The 18,065-nt window shown below is 40.3% G+C and overlaps 1 protein-coding gene across 3 annotated transcripts in view; it reads left to right on the forward strand.

Annotated features, from left to right (window-relative positions):
* Nucleotides 1-3,571: 3,571 nt before the first annotated feature.
* GLRB (glycine receptor beta) overlaps nt 3,572-18,065 on the forward strand; it is a 45,061-nt gene continuing 30,567 nt past the window's right edge. Inside the window, exons 1-4 of one of the 3 annotated variants that reach the window (XM_088528085.1) lie at nt 3,572-3,601; nt 5,065-5,218; nt 15,262-15,368; nt 17,813-17,880. In XM_088528085.1, coding sequence (XP_088384211.1) covers nt 5,097-5,218; nt 15,262-15,368; nt 17,813-17,880 — 297 coding nt within the window. In that variant the 5' untranslated portion in view covers nt 3,572-3,601; nt 5,065-5,096. Of the gene's footprint in view, nt 3,602-4,628; nt 4,647-5,064; nt 5,219-15,261; nt 15,369-17,812; nt 17,881-18,065 lie in introns of those variants that run through there. The other 2 variants (XM_088528086.1, XM_088528087.1) reach the window with 2 other exon arrangements.

Below are 18,065 nucleotides of genomic sequence, written 5' to 3' on the forward strand. Positions count from 1 at the left end.
TTTGCTATTCTGTTCTCTGCTGCATTTGATACTTCATTTCATAATGGAATTAAATCACAAGCCTTTTCCAAAATAAGAAGTTCATGTACCTTTCAAAACACTGGTCATTGGTACCGGAATAAAAAACCTTTTTATACCAAATTCCCATTTTGTCACTATTTTTTAATTTCATACAATGATGTAGTCTTGCATACCTCTAAATAGTAGCAGAAAAAGAAAGAAGTAGGAGGAATTTTCAGTATTCTTCAGAATCCTGTCTCTCTTAGGACATACTTTCTGAATGACCCCCAAAGTAATCAAGATATGACAAGTGATTAACATTGAGAGCATCTGTAGTTATGAAGATTGCATGACATGAAATCTTCTAAAAAGGTATTTTCTAATTGAGTGAATTAAATTAACTCAAATTATAAGACAAGCTAATTCTCTGAGCACTAAAACTAATGAAGTCAATATCCAACCAACATGGGGCTTGTTGCGGATCAGAATTCTAACTGAATTCATCTGAAAATGGTACTACAGTTTCTTCTCTTACTAGAAGTCTAAAATACATATTCACTTTACAGAAAACAGCTTGGTAAAAGCTACAATGTGTTTTATTTGTCATAGAAATTCTGCTGTTCAGCCATAACTTCTCCTTTAGCAAAGTAGATGCTTTATGATTGCAATATGTTTGCATTTAAAGAATTTGAAACAGTTTTCTATCAGCCTGGATTTTCTGCTGCCTAGAAATTACTACGGCCAGTCGCCTTTCTTTCTTGTTTTCTCACTTTTTTTGTTTTTAATTTCTGCAGAGACATTAGCTGAGTGTCTTGTCAGCCAATTATCTTTACCCTTTATGCAGGACTTAGTATCTTTGAGCTCTCTGCTTTTTTTGTAAAAAATGGTATCAATCTGTTCAAAAAATTCCAATAAGCAGTTTGAAATATGCACACACACAGAGTGTGATTTCTTAAAACTCATTCCCTTGGGAAAGCAGACTAATCTTATGCAACTATAAAGCATTTTTCATGTAATTGAACAATGGAGTTGGACTGCTTTGTTTTCAGATTTCCACATTTTCCTACTCCAAACTAAAGAAAGAAAAATGTCCCTCGCCTGATAATCAGGAAAGGTCTTGTTAAGTTTTGCCTATGGTTCACATAACTCTTTTATAGTTATCAGTAGAATGTCAAAGATGAGGAATCTGTTGAATTTATTATTGAATCTAAGAAGTGCACAGAAGTGATGAAATATTTCCAACAGTCAATAGAGCAGCAGTTGCAAGAAGAGAAAAGGAAGCTAAATCTGCCCACTGCATACTGAGACGGAATTAGGTATGCCTTTATGTGTTCATTTATTATTAAAATTTTTATTTATTTTACTGGTCTTTAATAGGATCTCTGAAGCACAAAGGAAGTCCAAAAGCAATCAGCAAAACGTGGTCCACTTCTCATGACCACCTTTTTGTACCTCAACCTTATATCTGGCCTTTGTAGGAGGCTCCTTCCCCATAAGTATTTCAAACACACCCGTGCTATGCAGCACTGCAGTAGGACATTTGATTGAGCTGCAGATTGTCCTCCACAGCCCTGCAGCCATGAGAGCTCGGGGCTCTTCTGGCAATGCTGAGCCGGGAGGAGGGGTGAGCAGCACAATTTTTCTGTCCAGGTCCTGCTGTCTTGCCAAGAAGGCGCTACTAGGTAAAAAAAGATGTGACCTTGGCCAGCTTTTACATAGGAGGGGAGAAGGGGGAAGAGGCCTTTTCCTACCCACCCTTCACTGTCAGGAATTGCCTGAGGGATGACATCTATTCCATTTAGGTATGTTTTAAAAATTTCAGTCATGCATTTCTTGATTTTTATTTGTGAAGTGTAAGACACCTAGAAGTGTTATGTATAATATCTCAGCTAAGCAGTTGCCTTACCTTATCTTTGTCACCTATATCTCAGTTTATCTACAGAAAGATATTAGTCTTATGTTCTCATTTCATTTGACCCCAAGGGGTGGGTGGCATTCATTTTTATTTTATGTTTTGTCTTGTTGAGTTCTTGCAGATATTCATCTCTCCTTAAGTGTTTATGGCTATAGCTGCAGTAGGAGGCATTTGCAAATGCCAGTGGATTTGCAGGAAGCCCAAAGGAGACAATTATGTACCTTGTGTAAAAAAAGAGGTAAAAAGCACCAGGGCTGCACAGCTGCAGGGAGCAGAATGCAGAAATGTGGAATGGCTGCACTAGCTCAGGCTGCTGGTGCTAATATTGATTCACTGCTCTGCTGCTGCCACTGCAGCAGGTGGTAAATGCTTGTTCTGCTCCTCAGTGTCAACGCTCTCTTCAGACAAACGAGGGCCACATCGGTCCTCGTGTCTTAAGCATAGAGCTTGCTTCTTTTTCATGCTCTAATCTCCAGTAACACCAGAAAGATGCAGAGAAAAATGGAAGTAGCAATCAATAAGCACCTCATCTCAAATAGGTTTATGTCAGTGCTACAGGAATAACAGGAGAACAACTTGGTTTCTATTCCTGACAAACAGTTCAAAAGGGTTTTGAAAAAAGAGGCATATCTTATTTTATTTTATTTTCCTGCATGTGGAGTGTTAAGGTAAAGAAAGTCCTCTGGGCTTTCTGGGCTTTGTTTTTTGTTTCAGGAAATAACTTTACTTTGTTTAATTCTGCGAGTTCCTGTGTTTGAGCTTGAGAGAAGTGCAGCCTTAAACTGACCCAAGTCTGACAATGCATTTTCTCATGTGTATATGCGTTTGTGTATACATAGCCATGCCCTCCACCTCTCCAAATATGTATGGCAGTATATGTATAACATATGGCAGCAAATACTGAAGGGCACAGAGTTATTTCCAGAATGTGTCTATATGACATGTCTATACGCATAGAACGAATGCCTTGGGACTCCAGAAGGAGGATAGGCATTTTCTAACCTAAGGCTACTTGGTGTAGTAAATTAACTAGTGTAAGCTTTCAAAATTTTAGCAAAATTGCCATTTATGGCTAAAGTTCACTGCATACCTATAATTCTATAGGAAAGGAATATAAGAGCTGCAGAATTTCATGAACAGGATTTCCATTCCATTAGGTCTCTATTTATAAATAAATGCAGTTGTGACATCTGTAGAAATTGGAAGACGTACATCCTCTAGAGCAAGGGCATGTGCCTATCCCAGACCAGATTTTGCTTTTTCCATGGGGCACGCCTACCTTTTTAAAACACAAGTTTCACTGCACCTCCAGCAAACATGAGTAATTGTCGTTATCCATGATACTTCATTCCCAGAGACTCTACGTGGAGCCGGGCTGAGTGGTGCTGCACGGGGAGACGGGGCTCTCGGCAGGCTGAGCAGGCGGTGCCTGGGGAGAGGAGAGCAGCGGGGAGATGAGCGTGGCCGCTGCAGGCCTGGCCGTGTCCCGTCTCCTCGCGGGCGGCGCAGACGGGCGCGCAGGCCCCGCGCCGGGCCCGGCCCTCCCGCCGCGGCCGGGACATGCTCAGTGCGCCGCCGCCGCCGCACATGCTCACTGGCCGCGGAGGGCGCACGGAGGTAGGGCCCGCCGCGCCGCCGCCGGGGCAGCCGCCCGCGCCCGGCGCCCATGGCCCGGCCCTAGCGGCGGTGAGCGGCGGGAGGGCCCCGCGGCCGGGCCGGGGCCGCCCCGCGCGGCGCCGCGGCCGGGCCCCGTCAGCACCTCGGCCAGCGCCGCGCGGCGGGAGGCGCCCGGGGCCGAGGGGCCCGCGCGGGCGCTCGGCGGGGAGGCGGCAGCGCGGGGGGCTCCGCGGGTGCGGGGGAACGGCGCTCGCGGAGGCCCCTCGCGCTCACCGTGTGGGGTAGGCGCGGGGGGGACCTGTTGCCCTACGGCCCCGTGGTGCCCGGCGGCCGTTAACGGTCGGGAGCGGCGGTTGGGCGCGCGGCGGCGGCCGTTAGCGGGCGGGAGCGGCGGTTGGGCGCGCGGCGGCGGCCGTTAGCGGGCGGGAGCGGCCGTTAACGGTCGGGAGCGGCGGTTGGGCGCGCGGCGGGGCCGTTAACGGTCGGGAGCGGCGGCGGCCGTTAACGGTCGGGAGCGGCGGTTGGGCGCGCGGCGGCGGCCGTTAGCGGCGGGGGAAGGGCGCGTGGCGGGAGCGGCTGCGGGCGGCCCGGGCCCTCCTGCCCCGGTGACGCTTCCTGAGGTGGGTGAGGAGACAGCCAGGGATAATAATAATAATAATATTAATAATAATAAATAAATACAACAGAGCTGGTGCTGAGGGTACACAGAGTGTTGTCGCTGCCCTAGGGAAAAAGGAACGGGGTGCTGGGGATAGCTGTGGAATCAAAAAACAAAATTAATGGCCCTGAGCGTCACAGAGCTGCGACTAGGCGCGCACGGGGTGGTTTCTGCATTGGCATAGGCTCGGCTTGTGGCCCTCGTTTAAGGGCTCCTGCCTCTGAGCAATTAAAACTGAACGGAACAGGGTGCCACGGAGCGTAGTGTGCTGCAGGCTGTGTTTAGTCATCTTTGCGGCTCTCCGTTAGCGCTGGCTGTAGCGTCCAGGGTGCTCCTCGCAAAACAGACACCCAGGCTCAGCTTCCACACCTGGAATTAAGGGCGCAGCCATTCTCATCATTAACACAGCAGTTACTGGTACCGCTGGGGCGAGCAGAGGTCTCGGAGGGCTTGCGGGTGGACGATGTCATTAGGCCTTGTTATTTATGGCCACGTTTAGCCATATTAAGTGCAGGGTGGTATATGGTGCTTGTTGGTGGGGAATTCCCTTTCCGAATTCCTGAGGATTGGAGTTTGGTACATGGGTGAGGGATATCACATTATTTCTCAAACCCACCGCAGCAAACCAGCACGTGTATCCGTTCCTCTCTGCAATTCTCTTAACATTGCACAGTTACTTAATTCACTGAAAAATACCCGAATTGGTTCCTCATCAAATTTATACCTCACGAGGCTCTTTCCCAAGATAATAAAGATCGTTTTTTTATGGCCAGTATACAAAAATAAAACTTTTGCTTACTTTTTGCATGTAAGTGTTCCCATTTGCCTTAGTTTGCCCTACTAACATAAACCTCTTAATTTCCTTTTGCCATAGACCGAAGGTTTCCCTGAAGCTTAATCCTCAAGATGAAGTTCTTGCCAGTGGCCATCTTTTTTGGCTTGTTCTGCTTATGGGTTGAAGAAGTCTGTTCCAAAGAGAAATCTTCAAAGAAAGGAAAGGGAAAAAAGAAGCAGTACCTATGCCCATCGTATGTGCTTTTGTTTCTTTTATGATGGTGATGTTGCCATATTCTAGCCAAGGGGGTTACGTGGCAGTTGAAGTGGAATGAGAAGCTTTCCACCAAAGGAACCATTTTTGGGTTCCATAACTGGGGAAGGGAGGTGGAGTGGTGACATGCCTGCAAATTCTCTCATTGAGTATGTTTATTCTGCAGCAAGTTCTTTATGGAGCAATCCTTCTGTAAATATGCAACTTACAATTCTGTAAAAATAGAGAAACTCCAGCCTCTGATTGCCCAACTAAATAGGGAACATATTCCGGACACCTATAATTACTTTATATTAAGAAGGCTTCCTTTCGGTAATGTCCACTATATTTTATGTTGTAATCTGTAGCATGATGCAAGAGTTTTATTTGTGGGGACTTTTGTTGTCATTTTTATGGCCAGCCTTGGTCATTCTTTTGGTGTTGTGTAAATACTCCAGAAAAAAAAAAAAAAGATGGCATATAATAAGTTAACCATAAGCATAGAAAAACACTATGCCTTAAACGATAAAATGGTTTAGACACATTTAAAATATTTCTAACCACAAAAGAAAAATACTATAAGATGAGACCAGCTAGTTGGCATTACTAGACTTTCCTAGGAATAGGAAAATTTTACCGGTAAAATACAAAAGAAGTCTTTTAAAATAATACATTATATCTTCTTTATTTTAGAAAGGACGTAGCATTTTACATTCCATTTTATATTTACATATGAAACTATATGTTTGTAAGTTAAAATTTTAATCTACCTTTACTTTACACTAGTTATTAGTGCAATAAAATCCAAAGCTTTTTGTCAGAAGGTATTGCCTTTTGTTTCCTTATAAAATGTGTAAAACTAATATCTGACCCTTCAAGAAGTAAATAGACAAACTGGCAATTTTATAAAGAACAGATTTCTTTTTACAAACTTTACAATGAAATTCAAATGTATGCAGGAAGGCTTTTACCAGGAAGGCTTTGATCCAGTATTACTGCATGGTTTCCTTGGCTGGGGAACTCCATATCTATGTATCTATACATAGATACTTTGGCATTGTGGAATGGCTGGTTGCAAGACTGGTTTGGTTTTCAGACTTTAGCATGGATTGTTTGTATGACAACTAAGCATATCTGAATACAAGCTTTTAGGCAAACTCCTGCCTCTGGCGTGATATTAACTGCTATTGGAACAGGCTGGAAAGAGACTAATTAGAGCCCTTGTGAAGAGTTTGTTATTGTCTCTCAAACAGATGTTTGTGTTCATACAATTAGGAAAATTCTATTTTGATTCATGGAGCAAAAACTCTTAGTAGTGATTATTCATGACCCTGTGCAGAAGTGTGAATTTGGGGGTGTGGTATTCATGAAGCTGATACTTAACCAGTTGTTCTTATTGTGGTTCTTACTCTGGTTTAATGCCTACACAGATGTAATATTGCACTCTTTAAATTAAATTCTCTTTCCTTGTACCTCAGGATTTCCAAATGAACCATAAAATCTTTATACTAGTGTCTCATTCTTGAGCATTCATTGATAAACAAACAAATTGATATATTGGACATACAGGCCATGATAGGGAGTTCTGCTGTATAGATCTGAGAAACCGGTTGCCACAGATGCAACAAAATTCTTACCTTTGTCTCCATGGCCCAAAAATTAAACCAATCTACTCAAAAAGATTTTAAGATTTTTATGGATTATGGTCTTCTCTTTAAAAACTTGATTTAGAAATTCACTATACTGATTACAGATTATTTTGATATAGATAAGGCTGAATTTAGTGGCTTGATCTATCCATAGACTTAGATCTCTATCCACAGAGATCTATAGAGGCCCTCTGGCCTCTGTTATTTACCAGTTGGAGGGCAATGCATGTTGTGACACTTCTGCTGTAATTTACCGGTCATTAAGGAGTTGAGAATATGAGCAGTGAAAGGACATTGCTTTCATTGTTACAAGTGAAAGCCTCATAAAGGTCACCTGGTCTGGAAAGGAATACGAAACAGGCAATTGTTCCTATGTGTTAGAACTCATAAAAGGACTGTGTCGTGTGGGTTAAGCACAAGTGTGGCCTACGTGAATGTTTCAGGGAGCTTTCATCAGTCAAAAATAAGTATTTAGCTTAAATAATTATATCAAGCCCAGGCAGCTTATGTTTATTGTCTGCCTTCAAATACTAGCCATTACTTAGTAAAATTGGCCCTATGGCGCAGGGAGTTCAGAAAAACTGCCATATTTTAGTCACGGTGGTAAGTACAGTGCACCTAAAAGTACAGAGATTGGCATATTTGGGATGGAAGATGTGGTCTAAACAAGGTTTGTCTGAAGCTAGTTTTTCCTAGAGTAAATCCTTCTTAATTCTTCATAATAATTGCTTCTGGCAAACGTGTTAGGCACTCAGTATAACTTTTCCTAAAAGCACTACTGAAAAATACTTTTCCTTATGTTGTTCCATAATAAATACTTTTTTTTTCTTTCCAAGCTGTTGCCAAGATCCTTGATAGCCTACAGTGGTTTTCCTCAAAAATATTTGCAAGTTCTCTAGACAAATTAGGAAGGGGATTTTTGTTATAACAGTGTTCTAGAAAGCACAGAGATGTGAGTACATCAAATAGCAGCTAACCAAGTTACTACTGCATTCACAGCTGTTGTCTCTGCTAAGTATAGTTACAATGCATCTCAGCTGCTCACTTGTACACTGTGAATTGCTGAAGATCCCACAGTCTGTTGCTAATGCAGTGCTACAAGTATAACTTCAATCATTGAATCACATGGCATATCTCCTAATCTTTATCTTTGTTTGTTTATTTTTTCATATAAATTGGAGATTTTATCCATACAGATGATTAAATAAATACTACATAATCTTTCTAGAGACTTTTTAAATACAAAGTAGAAGTACTATTTGTCTTTTGGCTTGTATTCAATAACGCATCTCAGCTACTTCAGAAACTCTAAAATGGCCCTCTCAGCCCTCCCGAAAACCTGGCTGGAGCCATCTGCCAGGGCAGAAGCTTAGGCAGGTCCCAGACGCCAAGGTTCCATCGTCAGCTTCCGAAACACGGGTGGAATCTTGGTGTGTGGGCAGCGTGGGGTTGGGGGTGTCTCTTTAATGTGGTTATCGTACAGAATTCTGTCAGAATGTGTCCTAAGGTTTCTCTGGTTTAACTGCTAGCTTCTGACATGCTCTTTTCATAAAGACTGAAGTAAGAGTTCAGAGTGTCTTGAGTCTGTTCACCTTGCGGTGGACAAGGACTTTTTTTCTTACCAAGTGAATACATGGCCTCTCTATTTGTAGTGAGAGTTCATCTCCAAAATGTAAGTGATTGGGAAGTGGAATTGCCTTTGTATTCATTCCAGTCTTGTAGAAGGCCTGGCTGATAGTTTGTGCACATTTTAATTTGTAGGTATGATGAACAGGTTGATAGGAAGTTGAAACAAAAACCTCCATTTAGTTGTGGAGGCAGTTAAATTTCACAGTCATTTGGAAGATAAGTAAATTGCGGAGTCCAGGTCTGGTTCCTATAAAAATTCTTTTGTCCCACAGCAACAGCAATTGGTCAGTGGTTTAATTGTGCTGTGCCATGTAGCTCTCATGGAAAGCTATGATCTCAGCCAGATAGGGGCACATTCCTGTAGCTTTTGGAGTTTGTCTTCCGAGTGAATAAACATGCTGGGGATTAAAAAGATAAAGCTGTATAAGCAATACTTAAGTTCTCTTGTAAAACAATAATTAAACGTGGTAGTCTGGGTCTCTTTCAGTAATTCTTCCTCACAGTGAGTGATATTTATTCCATTTTGAATAGCAGAGTGAGGAGACAATATGAGGGTGAGGAAGAGTTACAGACTCCAGACCTGTATTTCATATGCAGCCCCTGGACTGAGCTAAAACTCGAATCTGCAGGTAAAATTACATCTACTAAACCTAAGTGTACAGAGAAACCATAGGGCCAAATTCCATTTTCAGATCCTCTAAGGGGGTGTTTGAAAGCAAGTTTTATAAACTGTACCTCCTCTTGCACTTTGTGCCAAGCTGGAACTCTTACCAAGATCCGTCTATTATCTGAGTACTTACCCGTTTGGAGAAAGCTTGTGATGAAGACACACATGTGGGCAAATTATTTTTAAACGCGTGTAGTCTGCTTAAATGGGTAGATGCTGATCATGTTTCATGTCTGCATGCAGTATCAGAGCAAAAGAAATAGCCGGTTTATGCTCAGAAGTTGCTTGGATGGTCTTGGATGTGTCTTGGATGGCCGTGTCAGGCACATGGATCACGTTGCTTTTCTCAGGCTAAGGAACAACAACAAGGCACTTGAGAGCACCACACAAATGCTCTGAGAGTGCCCAATCCTGCCGATGTTGAAAGTGAAACTGAGGCTGAGCTTAGCCTGTGGTAGCAACATCTGGAGCAGTGACACAAGTGAGCTGCTCACACTAATTTCTGGAAGCTTGCTAACGTGCCCACATTAGGAGGCTCTTCTCCTTGGTCTTTCTACGCTAAGAAATGAAAGATGAGATTCAAACTGTAGTTCAAGGTATCTGAGGTGAGTTTCCATTTCAAACCATGAAGGAACCTTTCTCTTTGTTCAACACATTGCATTACAAAGTACTAACGTACCAAAGTTGCACGTCTAATTTTAGGTATTTAGTTGTCATCTGAGTTTGTCACACAGACATTTATTCAGAGCTCCATGAATTTTAATGTAATCTGAGTGATAGCATTTTGCATTTGATCATCATCATTGTTCTCCCTAGTAATAGAAATGTCACCTTATACAGTTTACAGTTGTAGATGCTAAGTATACTAGCAGTCATAGAAGTAAAGCAATTGTATAATTTTGTTTGTATTAATCTGGTTTTCTACTTTGAGATAGAGCACTCAGAAAATCAAATGCCTGAACTATCAGAACACTAGATAGTTCAGATAGTTTACATCAGATAGTTTATATCAGTTTTATTTTATCAGTATTCTCAGTTGAACTATTTGTGATACATGGTGAGATGGCAGATACTGTGTTTCACAACACTTATTTTTATCTTTCTCAGATAAATACTGCTACCTTCTATGACTAAAATGTCAATTTCTGTCACAGATTAGTTAAACTGCACTAAAATATCTTTCAGCATTATGTAAGAAATTTTCTTTGAAATAACAGGAATATATATTTTTATCAGACATTAATCTAGAAGCATGCAAAAGCAAGCCTTGGTACTAGATCATCCAGGCTATGAGCTCTAAGCAAAAGCTGACAGTAGAATGCATGTGCTACATTGCTGTCTGGACCACAGTCCAGTGTAAGCCCAGCATTATAAGATGTCCCTGTGCCATGTCTATTCTCCTGATAGTCAGGCCATGAGTAAAAGATACATGCATGTTCCCTTCTAAAACAAAGGATTCTTTAGTGTGATGGTATCAGGGCAGTAAGTAGTAAATTAAAATAACAGCAGCAAAGTGTCTTGTTCTCACTTGTGCACTTGTGCAGCACATTAGTACTCCTTTCTCCAATCATTACCCTTACATAGCATTGTCTGTAGTAAGGGCTTACTGTAATTCAGTCATCTCTAGGAGAGTGACCTAATGATAACCCAAAATAGAGACAAGACTGACACATTTGCTTAACACGAGTGTGAGGAAGCTATATATACCTTAAACCAAGAGTAATATATGCTTCCTTTAGCCATGTGTATCTGCTGATCTAAACTTCTGGATTTTGATCAATGACTTATCAAGACAATTCTCCATTGTCTTCGATTTAAAATGTTAATGATGTTCTGCAAAGCAGTGGTAGAGTGTTTGCAGCTGCACGTGGAAGAAAGGGGAAATGAACGTATTTCTACATATGCTATGAAATACTATTTGTATGTTCACCAGCAATACTAAAAGCAAATCCCCAAAGAATGGAGAGAGGCCAATCACATTCCACAGATACATCACCCTAGTAGACTAACTGTGCTCTCTCTTCCTTTGCTGCTTGTGTTAGGTTTCATGCTTTTAAATAATTCTGCAGTAGTTCTTCCACTTTACCCGAGGCTTTGGCCCCCATAATCACAGTGCAGCACTTGCATTGTCCCACTAAAAATACTTTATTATTATTATTATTATTGGTGGGTTTTCTTCTTTCCCTCTGCCATGACCCAAGGATTTTGATACCTGACTCAAAGATGCTACCAGTCAGGTACACAAGTACTCATATGGCAAGCCCAGGTGCACTGCAGAAAGGCAAAAGCAGAAATAATGTTTTTATCCACTGATCAAGGCAAGAGCTGAAGGAATGCTGCTAGTAAACTGTAAAGAGTAGAAGCTAGAACAAGGTTTTTTCAGTCAAACTGTATGAAATAATATGTAGGCTTATAATTAGTTCAAGTGTCCTAGGTAAACTGGTAGGATTGTTGTGACAATTATTGAGGGTATTGTAATTCAGGCTAAATTCTTACTAAGGCAATTTCTAGCTTTACTATTACTTTAAAAGCAACTGTGAGATTTTTGCTGCATTACACTTTGCCTGATGCTCACTTTATCTTATTTACGACTCATAAATTATTGTGAAGAATGTTGCTACATATCTATTTCCTAATGCTTTCTAGCAGCTATGCAAACATTCCACACAAGTCGACATAAACATATTAAAATTGCAGCGCATGCTGCAGCCCCTAGAAATTGAGGGGAAATCTTAATTTAGTTATCAGCTTGTCTCAAGCATGAAAATTCAAGGTTGTAGAGGTAAGGGTGGCAACCATAACATTCAATTAGCGTGAGCGTTGTTATATGGAAACCAGACAGCCTTTATAAAACAGAAGTGCTGAAGAAACAGCTTAATTGGAATTCTTTTCCTCTAATGTGGTCCACGCCTGAGCCTGAGGTTGATGCAAAGCGTGGCATTGCAGGGAGGCGACGAAGCAGCGGCAGCTGCTCTAGATACAACCCCAGTGGCATGGACTGTGTCGCAGCCTGGGTTCCAGGCACCTCACCCATCCTGTTCAGCGGTCAGTTAAGTCATTCTGCAAAACTGTGACTCTGTGGGTGACTCAGGTTGCCACCAGCTCCACGTATGATTTCTTGACTTATAGAAGAAAAGTGTGTGTTGTGATGAGTTCGGTCCTCTCAAGGAGGTTCGGGCCTTAAGAAGCCATGCAGTAGTATGGATCCTGTTGAGTGGTGCTAGTTCAGAGACGGCACACGGCGGGAGCCTAGCGAAGGTACAAAGGGGATTGAGCAGAGCTTTTCTCCAGTAGCTGGTCCAACCACTTTGTTCAAAGTCACCTTTGCAAGACAGTGACTGACTGTGTCCTTCTACTCCCACGCAAAATGGGTGATACTGCTGCTGTTCACTTGGTTCTTATATAAATGAGGATAAAAGTGTGCACATGGCACCAGTGTAACCTCAAAATGTGCTCAGCTCCTTGCTGATCAGGAGGCTCTTTAGCAGAAAGCTCTGCTGCCATCCTCTCTTCGTTCCCATCAGTCCTCTCATGCAGCAATTCTACTTTGCCTATTTCTTGAGCAACCTATGAATAAACAGCCTAAACAGGTATTGATATTAACATACATCTGCAGTGCAGTTCGTATCTCTCAGAACTACAGCCTCGTTCTTCTCGAAAAGACAGATAAACCTGTCAGAATATAGACTATATTTGGCTTTTGGTTGCTGTTTAATGCTCCCTCTTTTAATTTCTTAGATTCTTTCTCTTTTCCTTCTTGCATTTTGAAAGCATCTGTGCTTAATTTATGTGTCCATGTTATCTTACATTCAGATTTTTATCATCGCTATTTAATGAACTTCTTTATATAAATCTGGCAACAGAAATTTAAAACTTGAGCATTTATTTTTTTTTGTGTGTGGGTGGTTTAGTTTTGATGTTTCATAAATACAAGGCTTATATGATTAGAATGAAATTCTATTGCTTGTTCTAAGCAGACTCTTTTTTTATAAATATTTCAATAGACACTGAAGTTGTACCTAAGTGTTAAGATCAGTGTCTTACAAGGAAGCACTAACTCAGCAATGCTGAGAAACTTCCAGTGTCAGGCACAATTCTGTGGTGTAGAGTATGTGTTGCTATCCTGCTCTTGCCACAAGACAGAAGATAATCTTAACATTTAACTTTACATTTCCCTATTGTCCAGTCAGTGGTAACTGCAAGAAGAGTGTCTAAAGCTGATTTATGATACTTCTGTAGCAGCTTGTTCATTAAGAATGGTCAGTGCTGAAAATGTAACATGAATTTATACATAATAGAAATAAATTAGTTCCTTTGCATATTGAATGATTCACATAGAAGCAGCCATAAACACAACCCTTGGAAAGCTAAATGAAAGTGAACTTAGGAATTATTCAAAAGGCTTAAACTGCCTCGTGCTATTTAATTACTCTAATGTCGGATTAGAAGAGGCTTCCTGTTCGTGCGGCTTATTCAAACAATAAGGATGTTCTAGTGGAGCCTAGGATTTGTTACTAAAACCAGCAAAATCTTAGTTTTTTTAGTGGATCATTTATACCTTACTAAATACATTTAGTAAAACTTATAAACATTTTAGCTGTAGCAGAGCCAGTCCAATTGCTTCTGCTTTTTTACCTATGTGTTGAGTTAGATCAGCTGATATGAAAAGGTGAGCTTATATGTAAAAGATCTGCAAGAGCTGGAATCTGGTCATGTCTCCAGTTTTCAATGATAGTGGCATTATGCAATTGTGACAATTATCAATTAATTTTCTAAGAGTCAATAAGGAAGTTGCTAATCAGAAAGTGCTATAGCTGGGCATCTTAAAATTAGTGGGATGTATACCTGATTAAAAAAAAAATACTAGCCAAAAGCATCTTGGAGAGTTGATGTTAACTTCAATAAATCTTTGAATGCTTCAGAATTTCCAAAGGACATGAAGGAATCTTAAGAGGTGACAAGAAAACTAGCAGTGAGCCAAGACATTGGAAACACTAACCTAGGATAACCCATAAGCCTGTCGAGCTGACATTGATATGGGAGAGAATAATGAAAAAAGAATTGAGCAGGGTAATATAGGCGATTGCAACAGATACTGAGGTATGGAAAATATTCAGGCAATTAACTGGATCATTTTTTAAAATGTGTCCCTACATTTGGTTGCTAGCATTAATAGTGTTGATGCAGATGACTTGTGTCTCTGAAAAGTGTTGGAGTTATTTTTAAACAGCGTCTTGATTATTAAATTAGAATGACACAGCATCATCAGAGCAGGCATAAAAAGGATGGAAAAGTGATTATGAGACAGGATTCCAAAGTGGCACTCATCACTGAGCAGGTTCTACAGATGACAAATGCATTTGCGTGACATTCCGGGCCTGCCACGTGCTCACAGCATGTGCAGTAGGGACGGGTGCACCCTCAGTCTTGCTTCTTGGTGTGCTCAGTTTTGTGTTACCCTTATTTGCCTGTCCCAGGCTGACTCTTTGCTTTTAGTGAGCGTTTTAATTTAATACCCTAAACAGTAACAGCAAGGTAAACTGAAATGTTTGCAATTCCCCTGCAAAATTGGAGGAGTCAGAAGCCTCCCTTTCCATGAGAAAGCTGATATTAGAACACTACAAAGACATCGTGCAATGGCTCTAACTCCCCGTGAAATAGCTGGCACCGGCGCATGAAAGCAGGAGGCTGCCAAAAGCCTTGGCGTGCTTTGGCACTGGAGAAGTGCTTGTCGGTCCACTTGTGTTCCTAAACTGATGGCCACTAAAAATAGATCAGGTGGCTGTTTTCTGCCAGTGAAGAAATCATGTCCTTCTGGGTCCTTGTATTAGGAGGGAAGGGAACAATTGGCCGTTTCAGTTTATTCACTTTCTCACCTCCACAGTTAGAGAGTTTTATAGGAGAGTTTTCGCATTTGCTGTAGTATTTTGAAAAATCCTAAAATGTCTCTAGCAAAGGGAGAATGTGTGCAATGGAACTGAAAATATTAAACCTCTTTTGCCTGCAAAATGATGTTCATGGCATACTTTTAAAATGACCTAAGCTTAAGTACATAGTTCCTTCTGAATTAATAGTAACTAATGGACTTCTTTTTTACAGCCAGCAGTCAGCTGAAGATCTTGCAAGAGTACCTGCTAATTCTACCAGCAATATCTTGAATAGACTATTACTCAGTTACGACCCCAGGATAAGACCAAATTTCAAAGGTTTGTCAGATATTTCAGACTTTTGTCTTTGGAATTTAACTTCTGCACTCTTCACACATGGAAAATTCATATGTAGGTAATATTTGCAACATGTGTTTCTAAAAAAGGTTATTTCCCCAAAGAGCGTGAACATGCAGGAGTGTGTGCAGGAATGTGTTTGAAAAGTAGAATTAGATTATAGAATATGTTTAAAAGTATGTTTTAATATATACTTATAAGTTAGGCTTTAGTATTATCTTTGCTTTATAGCAAGGATGTAGATGCTAGTCTATAGAGATCTTTTATGAGGACTTTATACAATTTGGGATCTGCAGTACCACAGTTTTCAAATCACAATTTTTAAATGAAGTTAATTACTTTGAAGATGTGCTATTAATGCAGCTGACATCTTGGAATTTAAAATAGGTTACAATTTTTAAGAACATTTTGTGTTTTTATAATAAGTGAATCTTCCATGTAGGCAAATGTGATTTACCTGCATACACAGAAAAGATTGGAATATACATTTGATGCAAAACCTCTAACAGCTCAAACAGCTGCAGGTTATGCTTTCCCACAATTAGATTATGTCCTTGGTGGTGAAAGATGTAGACAGTTTTATTACCTTAACGGACATTGCTGTTTATCTAAGCCACCTTTTTGTTGTTTGTTTTAAAAGTTGCATTTTAGTTGTATGTACATTAAGAGGTGTGTTGTTATAACATGCTCACTAATAGTATGAGAAATTTGGAAACCTGTAATCTTTATTGTGCTTTTGAAGAGACTTTTTTCAGTTCTTCTATTTAATCAACTTTTATAAATATATTAAAGTTAGTTCTAAGAAAGGTTCCTAGTATTTTCTCATTCTGTGGTCCAGAATATTTGTATGTTTACAGCACCAGTCATTGTCACAAAGGATACATATCCAATGCCCATTCTACCTGTTTTTCAGCAAAAAATAAGCATGCAATCAGAAAGCATACTGCAGGTATTTTTATGTTTTTGGTATCCCTGCTGGCAGCCTGGTAAAAATCAAGATGGAAGGAAAAGGGAGAAGAAGGTGTAATCTTAACTCACGGAGAGGTGGAGGGCAAAGAACCTTTTCTGACAAGTGATTGACCCATATCAAAACGCTCCTCATGCGTGACTGATTTTCTGGGACTACAGTTTGTTCCTAAGTGTGGCAGGAATAGAGCACCCCTGTCTAGTACTGCTGGGAAGGTGCTCTGCCTCATTCTTCAGGTGCTAAGCAAAGTATTATGCTTATTACACAAACAGAAACTGGACTGATTTGAAAAAGCAAGTTGTTTTAATTGAATAAAGTGAAAATTTATCTTAGTAATTTCTTGGTGACCCTAGAGAACTTATCTGAGTTTAAATGTATGCATTAAATGTATACTGAAATACTGTATGTACCCAAGAAACTATTAGGTTAGGCCTATATCACTTTGTATTGTGTTTGGTTACGGAGTTAATATATTCTCACTATATTCTTATATCTCTTTTATTACAAAAAAAAAAAAAAAAAACAGGAGGAATCCCATTGAACTGAGTATTTGCAGCAGTGTAAGTAAGATCAGATACATGCACACAGTGTGCACAGTGACGCTGTCAACATCTAGATGCCACATAAATTAGGTCTCAGGAGCATCAGGACACTTCCCCCTTCATGGTAACTCTCTGTTTACACCAAATTAAGTGACTGCCAGTCGGTTCCCTCAGGGTGGCAGAGGGCAGATTCAGCAGCTGTCCTGCCATCCCTTTTCAGCTACTGGAATCCTGGCTGTGGAAAAGAGGAGAAAATCCAATCTATCTCCACAGTTGCTGGCTAACAGGATTTTTCTTAGCCAGTTGTTAATCTTTGTAAAATGGAGCATCTTTGAAACTCGTGTCTTGTATCAAGGGCTAGGTAACTGTGAAAAATTAATTAAACCATTTTTATCTGTCTGTATGAATACCTGCACATTTGTGTACCTGATTTGTATAAAGAAATATCTTCTTATAAGTAAATATATTACCATAACTCATAAATAGGTAATTAAGAATGATAGGTCATCATCATGACTTTGAGAGTAAAAGACTATGTCATTAGGAAAGCAAATTGCTTCTATACATTGTAGTGTATCCAAGATTAATATTAGATTGGAATCCCATAAAAACAGAAAATCATGGAGTTTGCGAATGATTCAAATTTATGATCTGTGACATGCTTTAAGCTCAGGGCTCTGAGTGAGGATTTTTTCTCTTTTCACTAGGATGAAAAGAGTTGTCATAATTTGACTTCCAGTGTGAAGAGATTAAACCTCACTTTTCAAGAACAGAACATGATGTGAAAAGATAAAGTTGTTTCAGTCTCAGTTACATAAAAAAATTATTTCACGTTGTGATACCAGTGTAAGGGAGCCTCAAATCAAGGATCGCTTATCTTTATTGGAATATGCAGTTAATTTTTTTTTTTTTTTAAGGAATTCCAGTTGATGTTGCAGTCAACATCTTCATTAACAGCTTTGGATCAATTCAAGAGACAACAATGGTAAGACTGTAATTAAATGAATTCAGCACACATGCAGATTTTCTTATAATGTCAAACCAGGCTGAGGATGAACTATGAAGTATAAATGATTGTTTTGGTTGTATGTGTTGAGAATTGAGTTAATGGGCTTACTGATAGACTTTCTGCCATAAGCCTCTTAATCTGCTTTATTAACTTTTTGTACA

The sequence above is a fragment of the Tinamus guttatus genome, unplaced genomic scaffold (genome assembly GCF_059628265.1).
Source record: "Tinamus guttatus ecotype Peru unplaced genomic scaffold, ASM5962826v1 Tinamus_guttatus_pri_ptg000301l, whole genome shotgun sequence".
NCBI lineage: Eukaryota > Metazoa > Chordata > Aves > Tinamiformes > Tinamidae > Tinamus > Tinamus guttatus.